This window comes from Sapajus apella, unplaced genomic scaffold (genome assembly GCF_009761245.1).
Source record: "Sapajus apella isolate SASKATOON/1434 unplaced genomic scaffold, GSC_monkey_1.0 scaffold2, whole genome shotgun sequence".
In the NCBI taxonomy this organism is placed as follows: domain Eukaryota; kingdom Metazoa; phylum Chordata; class Mammalia; order Primates; family Cebidae; genus Sapajus; species Sapajus apella.
This window is the reverse complement of record NW_022436942.1, coordinates 54,232,293-54,246,504: the sequence shown is the minus strand read 5'-3', so window position 1 is coordinate 54,246,504 and position 14,212 is coordinate 54,232,293. Positions and strand designations below refer to the sequence as shown.

At 40.6% G+C, this 14,212-nt stretch overlaps 1 protein-coding gene across 3 annotated transcripts in view; it reads left to right on the top strand.

Annotated features, from left to right (window-relative positions):
* NTN4 (netrin 4) overlaps positions 1-14,212 on the top strand; it is a 123,776-nt gene that overhangs the window by 90,675 nt on the left and 18,889 nt on the right. For all 3 annotated transcript variants that reach the window (XM_032298481.1, XM_032298473.1, XM_032298475.1), the window contains exons 6-7: positions 6,595-6,808; positions 7,488-7,603. In XM_032298481.1, the coding sequence (XP_032154372.1) occupies positions 6,595-6,808; positions 7,488-7,603 (330 nt within the window). The remainder of the gene's footprint in view (positions 1-6,594; positions 6,809-7,487; positions 7,604-14,212) is intronic.

Sequence of the window (14,212 nt, the reverse complement as noted above, 5' to 3'; positions counted from 1 at the left end):
GAAAAATGCCTAAAAGTTCTCATAATGAAAACCAAGTGAAGAAAAAATTAGGAAATTTAATGTAGAGGCAGCGATGATGATAACTGTATGAATATAAAGATATTCTCCTTAGAACCTCAATGTTTTAGAGGCAAAATCTTTACTTTCCTCCGGTATTAAGCTTTTTTGAACTCTTGGAATAATTCTTCTAAACTTGGGATCTTTTCAAGGGCCAAGACAATTTTATTCAAGTTAGATCCCTAGCAATTTGCACAGTACTTAGCACATAGCAGGTCCTCATAAAATGTTTGTTGAGTAAGTGAATGGGTAAATAAATGCTGCCTTAAATACACAGGTAATTAGCCTTTGAAACAATGTCTCCTATGGTGGTTTCCTCCATTGCCCTTTGTAAATAGTGCTTACATCATGGCCTTTTAATTCAGTTCAAGGGCCATTTTTGAGCAGCTGTAATCTACCATTTGCTAATGTCTTACATTATCTCTGGTTTAGTCCTCAACAAAACCTGGCAACATAGAAATGTGAGGCTCAGAAAGGTAAAACACATTTCAACTAGGAGTTAAACTCAAGTCTGCCTCCACTAAGCACTGCAGGGGATAGGTGAGTGAGGCCCATACTCACCTTCAAAAAGCTTACAGACTGGTCTGATAGACATAGGAAACACCCGGTTGTCTTAATGCAAAAGAGAATGTGACCAGAGCATAAGAAATGTTTAAGCACTGGAGGGTTATAAAGAAAGGGTAAATCATACTCAACTGTAATGGAATAAGGAATGACTTCTAAAAGAAGGTGGACCTGTCCCTTAGATGGACAAGTTGAGTGACTGCCCTGGCTTCACGTTTGGTGAGGTAGGAGGGGGTGGCAGAGGGAAGGGTGCAGAACCCCTTTTCTTTTCTGAATATAATTGTATGTCAAAAGTTCTGTCTTTAACAAGAAAGATACACAGAGAGCTCCTGCCTTGAGCATGCTGACTACCCCAAATGGTTGAATCAGGGCAACTCTTAGGGATGACATTTGGTACAGATTTCACTATTGAAATTAATAAAGGTGCAGAAACAAGAAAGATGGAGGGTGTGTCTAGAAATTGTCCCGATTAATTAGAACAAGGGCTATATGCAAGAGAATAATAAAAGGAAGGACTGGAAAAGTAGGCTACGACTCTAGCATGAAAGTTCTTATACGTATGGCTAGGGGGTGACCATTAGCCATACATAGGCTTCAAATGCTTCATAAACATTAGAATTATTATTATTAACATTTGTTGGTTGAGTGAGTGAATCAATGAATGAGCTTCTTCCCAAGAAGACAATTCATACCTTTTGCAGAAGAAGCAACACTTCATGCGCTATTGTAGTGGTTCTCAATGAAAGAGAGCTTATGGGGAGGTGTGTGTGAGGGAGGTTGCACAGATGTTAGAAATGTTCTGCAAACTTCACACATTCATACTGATTTGAGAGCCATGGCTCTAATAGTTATTGGTTAAAGAAATGAAAGAGAGATCTACATAGGAGGACAGTACACCATCAAGGCCTGCATTTCTCCAGCTTCTGTTCTCACAAGAGTCACCCATAACCTCCTGACTGACAGTGTTGCTGCCTGTGGTCTGTCGTATGTGACTTGAGCATTCTGCATTGTTTGACACCGTTAACCGCTTGAAACTTTCTTCTCATCCTGTGGCTATTTTTTCTCTCTCTCTTCCTTTTCCTTAATAAGCTTTTTGCAAGTTATTGCTCCTCCAACTGCCAGTGCCTCTGGATGTTTCCACCGTGTTCTATCCTTGTTCATCTCACTCTACACAGCGCCCTGGGAAGTCTCATCTAGCCCTCCTAATTTCAGCTGCCATTGGGTGACAGCTCTCAAAGCTCTATTTGTGACCCCAACTTTTCTCCTAAGTATTAGAATATTTCCAGGATATATTTAAGCATCTCAAGCGTAATGTGTTTGATCCTAAGCTCATTCTTTTTCCCTTCCTTCCCTATCTCCACCCTCAACATGGATCTATCTGCCCCGACTTTCTCTAGTCCTCCCTTCTAGATCTTTGTGAATAATGTCACTAATCATTCAGTTTCATGAACTAGACACTTGAAAATCTTCCTCAACTTCTATTTGTCCCTCAACAACTCTTTCTTCCTCTTCCAGATGGTCCCCAAACCCTATCTATTCTAACTTTAAAAATAAGTTTTTCATATCCAAACTTTCCTCCCACACTGACACCTACTGTCTCAGTCATTTCCTTGTTGTCTCGTTTCTTGGATTATCCAGCCACCAGCCTCTCCCCACTGTAGTCTAATGCCTCCAAAGTCAAAATTAAATTGTAACCATGTCATATTTCTGCTTTACAACTTTTTATGATTCATTATGCCCATAGGACAAAATTCAACCTCAGAAGCTAGGCATTCCCACAACCTGGAATCCTAACACCATCCAACCTGACACTACAGCTTTTTTTTCTGCCTCATCTCCTTCAACTGTTTTCCACTTGGTGTACACTCAGGCACACTAACCTTCTCACATTCCCCAAATGGGCCCCGCCCTTTCACGTAGGATTCCCGCCAAGTCAATTCTACAAAGGCTGATTGGGGAATCTACTATGTACCAGACACTGTTCTGGGGCCCCAAAAACAAAAATAAGAAGATAAAGATCCTTCTGTCAATGAGTTCAGACAATGCTGAAACATAAAATGTGGTGGAAATGAATGGTACACCCAAAAATGGCTAAGATGGTCAACTGCATGGTATATGCTTCTTACCACAATTTAAAATGAAAAAGTTATTTTAAAAAGATGCACTGAGAAAAATGTCTAAAGACCAAGCTGCAACGAGCAATTGCCTTCCTTGCCCTCCTTTTCTTTCTTCTTCTTTTTTTTTTTCTGAGATGGAGTTTCACTCTGTTGCCCAGGCTAGAGTGTGGTGATGTGATCTCAGCTCATTGCAACCTCTGCCTCCCAGGTTCAAGCTATTCTCCTGCTTCAGCCTCCCTAGCAGCTGGGACCACAGGCATGTGCCATCACACCTGGATAATTTTTGTATTTTTATTAGAGACGGGGTTTCGCCATGTTGGCCAGGCTGGTCTTGAATTCCTGATCTCAAGGGATCCACCTGCCTCGGCCTCCCAAAGTGCTGGGATTACAGGCATGAGCCACCACACCTGGCCCCTTGCCCTCCTTTTCAACCTGCAGACTCCTCTGTATCTTCTGGCTAAGGTGGTTAAATGACGCCTTGTTTGTGGATCCCACCTGATTCCCTCAGTCTGTGTTGCCTTCGCCTTTCCTCTGTGTTCTCACAGTGCTTTATGTATATCTCTTACAGCACGTCACATGTATGCAAGTCTTTTATTTACTTTTCTGTTTCTGCCACAAGCCTATAAGTTCCCTGAGGGCTGGTACCATTTCTCACATAAACATACTTCCTATATCTCTATAAGAATTATCAGCCAGGTATAGTGGCTCATGCCTGTAATCCCAACACTTTGGGGGGCCAAGGCAGGAGGATTGCTTGAGCCCAGGAGTTCAAGACCACCTGAGCAACATGGTGAGACCCTGACTACTTTTAAAAATTAGCCAGGTGTGGTGGCATGTGCCTATAGTCCCAGCTACTTGGGAGGCTGAGGTGGGAGGATCACTTGAGCCTGGGAGCGAGGCTGCTGTGAGCCGTGATGAGCCATTGCACTTCAGCCTGGGAAACAGAGTGAAACCCTCTCTAAAGAAAACAAAAGAATTATCTATTGAATTAATTAGTTAATTAATTTACCATGAATCATGTACCAGACTTCACACTAACTGCTTTGCATACATAATCTCTTTTTATCCTTATCACTGCATGAGGGTAGGTCCTGTTTTTATTTTCACGTTTACAGACAAGAGAACTGAGGTGAGAGCCTGAGTATCTTGCTCAAAGTCATACAGTTAGTCAGTAGTGGAGATTTGAAGCCAAACTGGTATTGAAAGGGAAAGTGATCCATATAAGAAGTTTCCAAGGGGAAAAAGCAGAGAACAGAGTCGAGAATATTAGTTGAAAAGATACAGCAGGAAGAACTGGCTTCTTCGGTGAGTGACACCATGTTACACACCTTGTGGAAGTAGTTTCGTTTAGAATCACGTCACCTGCATGAACTCTCTGTGAGACATAAAGAAACCAAGGTTCAGGAAAGTCGTATTTCTTGCCTGAGATCACAGAGGCTGCTGGAGGCAGAGCCGTCAACCAACGTTTCTCCCAGCATCTCACTTGGTTCTCAGAGAAAGCAGTGGGAGCATGAAAAAGATTTTGAAGTGAAGAAAAGATTATCCAGAGGAGCCTACCAGTGAATTAGAATCAGACTAAGTGGGTAGGTTGAGAAGCCTAGGGAATTTCTGAGACAGCCACTGTGAAAAACATATATGTATATGTGTATGTATATATACACACACGCACACACATACATATATATATATATGTGTGTGTATTTTATTTCTCACAGCCACTGTGAGAAACATATATGTGTGTGTGTGTGTATATATATATTTTAGATGGAGTTTCACTCTTATTGCCCAGGCTGGAGTACAGTGGCGTGATCTCAGCTCATTGAACCTCCACCTCCCGAGTTCAAGTGATTCTCCTGCCTCAGCCTCCTGAGTAGCTGGGATTACAGGCATGAGCCACCACACCCAGCTAATTTTGTATTTTTAGTAGAGACGGGTTTCTCCATGTTGGTCAGGCTGGTCTCGAACTCCTGATCTCAGGTGATCTGCCCACCTCAGCCTCCCAAAGTGCTGGGATTACAGGTGTGAGCCACGGCGCCCAGCCAAGAAGTATTATTTTTTTTTTAAATCCAGGTAAAATTGAATAAATAGAGTTGTCAGGCACTGTGGCTCATGCCTGTAATCCCAGCACTTTGGGAGGCTGAGGTGGGCCGATCACTTGGGTCCAGGAGTACAAGACCAGCCTGGATATGGCAAAACCCTGTCTCTACAAAAAATACAAAAATTATCTGGGTGTGGTGACATGTGCCTGTAGTCCCAGCTACCTGCAAGGCTGAAGCAGGAGGATCACTTGAGCCCGGGAAGTTGAGGCTGCAGTGAGTGGAGATAGCGCCACTGTACTCCAGCCTGGAACAAAAGAAGACCCTGTCTCAAGAAAACAAATACAGAGTTGATGAGCATTGGTTTGGAGAACCAACTGAAGTTAGGGCTCATGAATCTGTGATAAGCCCAAAAAGCACATTTCACACATACATATATATGAAAAAAAGTATGTATATATGTATGTGCACACACACACATATACACACTTTGTTCAACTATTTTTGCCATCTCAAGAGCAAAGAAACTGCTGCAGGTTGTCAAACTGTGAGAATAAGCGATTCTGGGAGTATAGAGAGGGCTGAGGAGAAGGACTTTGGATTAGTATTAAGGACTTATGGCTGGGTGCTGTTTCTTACATCTGTAGCCCCAGCACTTGGGAGGCCAAGGTGAGAGGACTGCTTGAAGCCAGGAGTTTGAGACCAGCCTGGGCAACATAGCAAGACGCTGTCTCTACAAAAAAAAATTTTTTTAAATCAACCAGGCATGATGGTTCCAGCCTGTAGTCCCACCTACTCAGGAGGCTAAGGCAGGAGGATTGCTTGAGCTCAGGAGGTTGAGGCTGCAGTGAGCCATGGTGATACCACTGTACTCTGGTCTTCATGTTAGAGTGCGATCCTCTCTTAAAAAAAAAAAAAAGAAAGAAAGAAAGAAAAGAAGGCCAGGCATAGTGGCTCATGCCTGTAATCTCAGCACTTTGGGGGGCCGAGGCAGGCAAATCACCTGAGGTCAGGAGTTCGAGACCAGCCTGACCAACATGGAGAAACCATGTCTCTACTGAAAATACAAAAAATTAGCTGGGCGTGGTGGCGCAAACCTGTAATCCCAGCTACTCAGGAGGCTGAGGCAGGAGAATTGCTTAAACCCGGAAGTCGGGGGTTGCAGGTGAGCTGAGATCATGCCATTTCACTCCAGCCTGGTCAACAAGAGCGAAACTCTGTCTCAAAAGAAAAGAAAAGCTCCTCAAAAGAGCTATCTGTTCTCATGCTCAAATTCCTCTACTCCCATTCTCCCGATTCCTCTTCCGCTGGGTTCCCCGCTCCCTGTGTATTACACTGAAACTCTTCCTGTGAAGAACACCAACAGCCTTCGTGTTGTTCAGTGCAACACTCCACCTCATGCCCCATCTTCTCTGACCTTTCGACATCTGACACAGCTGATGCTGCCCTCCTCCTTGAAACGTTTTTTGGCTTCCAGAACACTTACACTCTCATGACATCTTTTCCTTTCTCGCTGAATGCTTCCACTCTGTCTTCTTTGCTGGTTCATCCTCACCCAACCAAAGGGCATTCATATTTCATGCCTTCCATGTTAGAATAAATTATGTGTTTGTTTTTGCAGCAGACATGCTTTTCCGATTATATCTTGCTTATCTGTCATTTAGTTAGCTTTCATTCTCTGAGCATACACTCACTGGCTAAAGGAGGAGTCTCAGAAATGTGCTGTGTGGTAAAGGGACTCACTGGGGATGGTCAAGCCTAATCTTCACCTGGGTGATCTACAGTCGCTCACTGGTCCTTACGTGTCCTCTCTGTTGTAGCGTGTTCCTGCCACCCAGTAGGATCAGCTGTCCTTCCTGCCAACTCAGTGACATTCTGTGACCCCAGCAATGGTGACTGCCCTTGCAAGCCTGGGGTGGCAGGGCCACATTGTGACAGGTGCATGGTGGGATACTGGGGCTTCGGAGACTATGGCTGTCGACCATGTGATTGTGCAGGGAGCTGTGACCCTATCACTGGAGACTGCACCAGCAGGTGAGTGTGCATGGCTCTTGCTCTCAGCTGATATATTTCAGACTCTTTTGAAAATCTGTAGTGATTTGGAAAATCTTACATTCTGTTAATGAAGCAAAGCTATGCTTGCACATCTCTTTCAAAGAATTTTTGTCAGGCCAGGCGTGGTGGCTCACACCTGCATTCCCAGCACTTTGGGAGGCTGAGGCAGGTGGATCACTTGAGGTCAGGAGTTCAAGACCAGCCTGGCCAACATGATGAAACCCTGTCTCTGCTAAAAATACAAAAAAATTAGCTGGGTATGGTGGTGGGTACCTGTAATGCCTGCAACTCAGGAGGCTGAGGCAGGAGAATCACTTGAACCCCGGAGGTGGAGATTGCAGTGAGCCAAGGTCACACCATTGCACTCCAGCCTGGGCAACAAGAGCAAAACTCTCTTCAAAAACAGATACAAGCAAAAAATGTTGGTCAAATTACAAACTCAAGTAATTTGTTCTTGCAAGACTCTAGAGATCATCTAGTTCATTTTGCAAAATAAATTATTTGTCTTCACAATAGTTCCTTAAAACATTATTTATTTCTGGAAAATGGAAGTATGGGAAGGTAGAAGATAAGGTTTCAATCTCTATAAATAGATTCATTTCTATACAAGTTCTTAAAAATTCCTTACTACATTCTTTACCATTTTCTATTTTATTAGCAACACAGACATGGACTGGTATCATGAAGTTCCTGACTTCCGTCCCATGCACAATAAGAGCGAACCCACCTGGGAATGGGGGGATGCGCAGGGATTTTCCGCACTGCTACACTCAGGTGAGATGGATATAACCCGGTGTCATATTTTCAGGTCTGATCTTGGGTAACAGTGATAAGTGACAAACCAGGTACAGCTTTTGGATCCTAGGAGAGGAACTCTTTAGTTCTGGGGTTTCATGGTATAATAAAATAGTGACCCTTCCGTAAATATGAAACTGTGAAATATAGCTAAGGGGTATTTTAACATATTTTTGTTTTCTGATTATTAGAGTAATGTATGTAATTGGTATAGAAAATTTGGAAAATGCAAAACATCATAGTAAACAAAAAAGCACCTAAAATCTCATTATTCTACTGTTGATACTTCATTATGTTTTTCTCGCTCTAAAACACAGTTAAGAGCCTCCTGAGCGGGGTGAGTGTAATCTCAGCATTTTGGGAGGCCAAGGGAGAAGGATTGCTTAAGCCTAAGAGTTCAAGACCAGCCTGGGCAACATAGCAAGACTTCTTTCTACAAAAATAAAAAGTTAGCCCAGTGTGGTGGCGTACACCTGTAGTCCCAGCTACTTGAGAGGCTAAGGTGGGAGGATCACTTGAGTGGTCTAAGGCTGCAGTGAGCTGTGATGGTGTCATTGCACTCCAGGCTGGGTGACAGAGCAAGACCTTGTCTCAAAAAAGTGCCTACTGAATATATCAGGTTTGGAAATGTACAAATCCATTAAAAGGAAAAATATTCTCATAAACCTAGCTTGCCTTAATAGGTACAAAGCAAAAGCCAGTTGTGAAATCCTTATGTTTATAGCTTTTTTACAGCTAGAAAGCAAAAGTAATTTTACAAATTAAATATAAGCCAAATAATAAAGCCTAAAAATTCAAATTAATAACATTAACTGAAAAAAAATAATTAAAAAGAAAAAAAATAACTAACTGAATATGAAAAAATGATTTTTACCAAAGCCAAAACACTGCTCACTACATAAACATAGTTCTTTGAGTTTACTCAGTATGTGCTCCTATTTCCTCTGACTCAATTTCCCTGTGACATTTTTCTGTTTCTTTTGAAGAGCATGCTGTGATAGTGGTATGAATTCTCAGTTTCTGTGTTCGCCTTGTCTCTATTCTTTTCTTGCACAAAAGCACATGATTGTATTTAGCACTAACTTGCTCCTTAACCCAAATTTTAATGTGGGCGTGAAATCTTGTGTCAGTACTTGAATATAAAGTGCTCACCAAAGGCTTCAAATTAAACTCACAGTAAGTTAAATACATTTTATTATGCAACATTACAAATAGTAAAAATGCGATTGCAATGAGCACCCATACACACTCCTTCAAAGGGTTAGCAGATCTCTCACTTTGCCATAATTGTTTCATATTCTCATTTAAGTTATAACATGTTACAGAAGATTTTGCGGTCCCTGATGTACCCAGTCACAAGCCCAGCTGCCTCCCTTTGTCCACAGAATAACCACGATGGTGAACTTGATGTTGATCATCCACTTTCATGTTCTTACTATTTTATTACTTATTTTTTTTTTTGAGTATTTCAAAATTCCATGCACATGATATCTACTCTTTTAAAATGTTTTTGGTAGCCAGGCTTGGTGGCGTGCACCTATAGTACCAGCTACTTAGGAGGCTGAAACAGGAAGATCTCTTGAGCCCAGAAGTCTGAGGCTGTGGTGTACCATAATAGCACCTGTAAATAGCTACTGAACTCTAAGGCAACATAGCAAGAACCCATCTCTGCAATGTAATAAGCAAAACATTTTTTACCTGATTGTGTATTTTTTTTAGGTTTATCCATCTCAAAAAAATTCATATAAAAAGAGTTATATGAATATACCATTTTTATTCTCTTGTTTGTTTGCCATTTTGGATCTCTCCAATTTCTAATTTTCCACCATTATAAATAATGCTACCATGAACGTTCTCTGGTATGTGACTTTGTGTACTTGAGAAGGTGTTTCACCAGGCCAGGGGCTGGCCAACCACAGCCCTCAGGCCAAGTCTGCCACCTGTTTTTCTATAGCTTGTGGGCTACCTCCTCTAAGAACATTTTTCACAGTTTTAAATCCTTACACTTTAAATGGTTATGGAAGTACCTGTCTTTATTCTTGGCCATTCAGGTTTCCTTTTCTGTGAATTTCCTGTCTGTAATTTTCTTACTAATTTGTAGTAGTTCTTTATAAATTTATACATTCATCCAACAGATAGGTATTAAGTTCCTCTGTTGTGGGGCAGCACTGTAAATATAGTAAGTGAACAAAACAGATGAAATCCCTGCCTCTGTGCCTCTTCCATTCTGGTGGAGAAAAACAGCTAATAATCAAATAATATATTTGGTATAATAAAAAAATAATTTAGGGACGGGGTAAGATATGTTTTAGAAGGTCATACTTTTAAATAAGGTGATCAGGTAAGCCCTATGAAAGGTGACATTTGAGGGGGAAAAAAATCTGGAGGCGGTAAGAAGGATAGCTATACAGGTGGCAGTGGAAAGAGAGTTTAGGCAGAAGATACAGTAAGTCTTTAAAGCCTGAGGGGGAATTGGCCTGCTTTCTCTAGAAACAGCAAGAAGGCCAGTGTGGCTGGAGCACAGCAAGCTGGGAAGAGAAGTGGAAGAGGAAATATAAGAGGCTGTAGAGGCCACTATAAGGACTTTGGCTTTCACCTGGAGTCAGATGGAAGCCATTAGAGCATTTCAAGCAGAGGTGTGGCATTGAGAGTAACACCAGTCGGCATGCTTGGATGTTTGCCCTAGTCATATTCAGCGTTGTGGATGTAGGCATACACAAAGAGTTGACATTAAGCTAGGTTGAGGTTTTTCCAAGCAAGAATGAAGCAACAGAGGGCAATAATTATTCATGGAATTTAAACTGAGTATATAGGAATGTGAGGGTGAAATGAAGTAGAGTCATGATTATAGGGTTTCAAAGGACTGTTGGAGTTGGAAGCAAGCTAGAAGGATAGGATGTAGAGGTCAAAGAATGGGATATTTGAAATAGAGATTGGAAGGCCGGGTATGGTGGCTCATGTCTGTAATCCCAGCACTTTGGGAGGCCAAGGTCAGTGAATCACGAGGTCAGGAGTTCAAGACCAGCCTGGCCAACATGGTGAAACACCATCTTTACTAAAAATACAAAAAATCAGCTATGAATGGTGGCAGGCACCTGTAATCCCAGCTACTCAGGAGGCTGAGGCAGAAGAATTGCTTGAACTTGGGAGGCAGAGGTTGCAGCAAGACGAGATCATGCCACTGCACTCCAGCCTGGGTGACAGAGTGAGACTCTGTCTCAAAAAAAAAAAAAAAAAAAAAGAAGGAAAAGAAAAGAAATAGAGATTGGAAGAGTAGCAGTTATCAACAATGGCAACGTCTACGATATGGTCATGAGAATGAGCGGCTTTGGCTGAGGCCATTATTTGTAATGCTGTATATGGATGGATCTGTATCTTGTCTATCATGTTTCATGAGCCAGTACCACAATATATTATTACAGTCTTATAATGAGTCTTGATATCTGATATGGCAAGTCCCTTCATTTCATTGTTCTTTTTTAAAATTATATTAGCTATTGGTTCTTTGTCTTTCATGCGAACTTTAGATTAAGTTTATTGAATGCCACAAAAGGATCTGTTGGGATTTTTATTGCAGTTGTGCTGACTTTATAGATCATTTTGAAAAAAGTGAGAGTGTTGTAATATGGAATCGTCTCAAACATGAAGATATCTTTCTAGGGTCCTCTTTAAGGCCTTTCAATAGCATTTGTCACTTTTCTCCAAAATGGTTTTACCTGACTTTGATTAAATTTACTCCTAGTTACCTTTAGATTTTATTGCTATTGGGAAAGTATTCTTTACCTGAATTTTTAAATGGTTATTAATAATATAAAGGAGTACTATTTATTCTTAGTGTTTTGTGTTTTTGTATTTGAGCTTGTATCCAGAAACTCTGCTGAACTTGTTTACTGATTCAAGTATGTATGGATTATCTTGGATTTTCTATGGTAGACCATCATATTATTGACAAATAAGGACAGTTTTGTCTCTCTTGCATAGTTCTCATGCCTCCTTTTTTTTTCTTCCTGTACAGTGGTTTCCCAAATTTGATGGAAATAGTTTGAAATTTTCACCACTATAAAATTTGATACTGATTTTTGATAGGTAGGCTATATCAAGTAAAGGTCATTCTCTTCTATGTCTAATTTTATTATTAATGAGTTTTGTATTTAGCTGAATGACTTATCTGCATCTTTTGAGAAAATCAGATGGTCTTTCTCCTGTGGTATTTGAAAATAATTTTTTTGCAGTATCAGGCTTTTTTCTTTCTTTTATTTTTTCTTTAAGTTCTGGGATACATGTGCAGAAAGTGCAGGTGCCATGGTGGTTTGCTACACCTCTCAACCCCTCACCTAGGTTTTAAGCCCTGCATGCATTAGGTTTTTGTCCTAATGCTCTCACTCCCCTCAACCCCCCACCCACCAATAGGCCCCAGTGTGTGCTGTGTGTGTGTTGTTCCCCTCCCTGTGTTCTCATTGTTCAACTCTCACTTACGAGTGAGAACATGCACTGTTTGGTTTTCTGTTCCTGTGTTGGTTTGCTGAGAATGATGGCTTCCAGCTTCATCCATGTCCCTGCAAAGGACATGAACTCATTCTTTTTTATGGCTGCATAGTATTCCATGGTGTATATGTGCCACATTTTCTTTATCCAGTCTATCATTGATGGGCATTTGGGATGGCTCCAAGCCTTTGCTATTGTAAATAGTGCTGCAATAAATATATGTGTGCATATGTCTTTATAGTAGAATGATTTATAAACCTTTGGGTATATACCCAGTAATGGGATTGCTGGGTCTAATGGTATTTCTGGTTCTAGATCCTTGAGGAATTGCCACACTGTCTTCCACAATGGTTGAACTTCTTTACACTCTCACCAACAGTGTAAAAGCGTTTCTATTTCTCCACAGCCATGCCAGTATCTATGTCAGAATGGCAACTATTATCAAGCTATTCTTTTAGTCCTAGGATAAGTTATATTTGCTGTGATGTATTTGCATTCATACATTGCTGAATTTGATCTGCTAGGGTTTTTGTCATTTATTTATTTGCTTGCTTAGAATTTTCATATTGATGTTTGTAATTGATACTGGCCTATAATTTAATGTATTGCATTGTATATTAGAGTAAGTTAGGAGGTGCCCTTACCCACAATGTTTTTTTTCTATTCTCTGCAATTATTTATATAAAAATAGAAGGCTGGGTGCAGTGGTCATGCCTGTAATCCCAGTGCTTTGGGAAGCTGAGGCAGGTGGATCACCTGAGGCTGGGAGTTTGAGACCAGCCTGACCAACATGGAGAAGCCTCATCTCCACTAAAAATACAAAATTAGCCAGGCGTGGTGGTACATGCCTGTAATCCCAGCTACTTGGGAGGCTGAGGCAAGAGAATCGCTTGAACCCAGGAGGTGGAGGTTGCAGTGAGCCAAGATCAAGCCACTGCACTCTAGCCTGGACAGCAAGAGTGAAACTCCATCTCAAAAAAAAAAATAAATAAATAAAATCATCTGTTACTTGAATTTTTGTTATAATTTATCTGTGTCTGTGAGTACAGGGAAGTATTACTGATTCAATATCTGTAATGATTATTAATTTTAGTTGTGATTTGGTGTTGGTAATCGAAGCTTTCTAGAAAATTGCCAATTCTTTTAATTTAAAAAAATTGTATTGGCACAGAATTATACATGGTATTCACTTATAATTTATTAAACCTTTACTCAATCTGTCCTTAATCTTCTTTTTGTCCCTGTGCTCATCTGTGCCTTTTTTCTTATTGTCTTACTCAATCTGACTGATCTTAATTTGCTTTTCTCAAAGATCAACTTTTGGTTAACTTGATCCAATCTATTTAATTTTCTTTATTTCACTAATTCTGCTCTTAGCTTTATTATTTCTTTTCTTATGTTTTCTTTAAGTTTGCTTTTTTATTCCTTTTCTAGCTTTGTGAGCCCAGTGATTATTAACTCGTTTACTTTTAGTCTTTCTTATTTTTAACAAGTACTCTTAAGGTTAAACATTTTCTTGTAAGACCTCTTTAGCTGGATGATCCTATTGGCCTTTATAATATGTAGTATCTTCATTATCATTGAAGTTCTAACATTTTTGTAATTTCCATTAAGAATTTCTCTTTAACCCATTGAGTTATCTAGGATATTTAATTGTTCAAACATTAGGGTTTTTAGAATTTTTTTTTTTTACCTGGGATTGGGCATGGTGACTCACGCCTATAATCTCAGCACTTTGGGAGGCCAAGGCAGGTGGATCACCTGAGGGCAGGAGTTCAAGACCAGCCTGGCCAACATGACAAAACCGCATCTCCACTAAAAAATACAAAAAAAATTAGCTGGGCATGGTGGCACCTACCTGTAATCCCAGCTACTCAGGAGGCTGAGGGAGGAGAAATGCTTGAACCTGGAAGGCAGAGGTTCCAGTGAACCGGGATCAGGCTACTGTACTCCAGTCTGGGTGACAGAGGGAGACTCCATCTCAAAAACAATATTTTTTTTTACTGATGATCTCTAATCTAATTTCATTGTATTATATCTATTCTTTGAAAACCAGGAGGGCAATTTGGATTCATTTTTAGGTCACTTAAGGACTAGCTATAT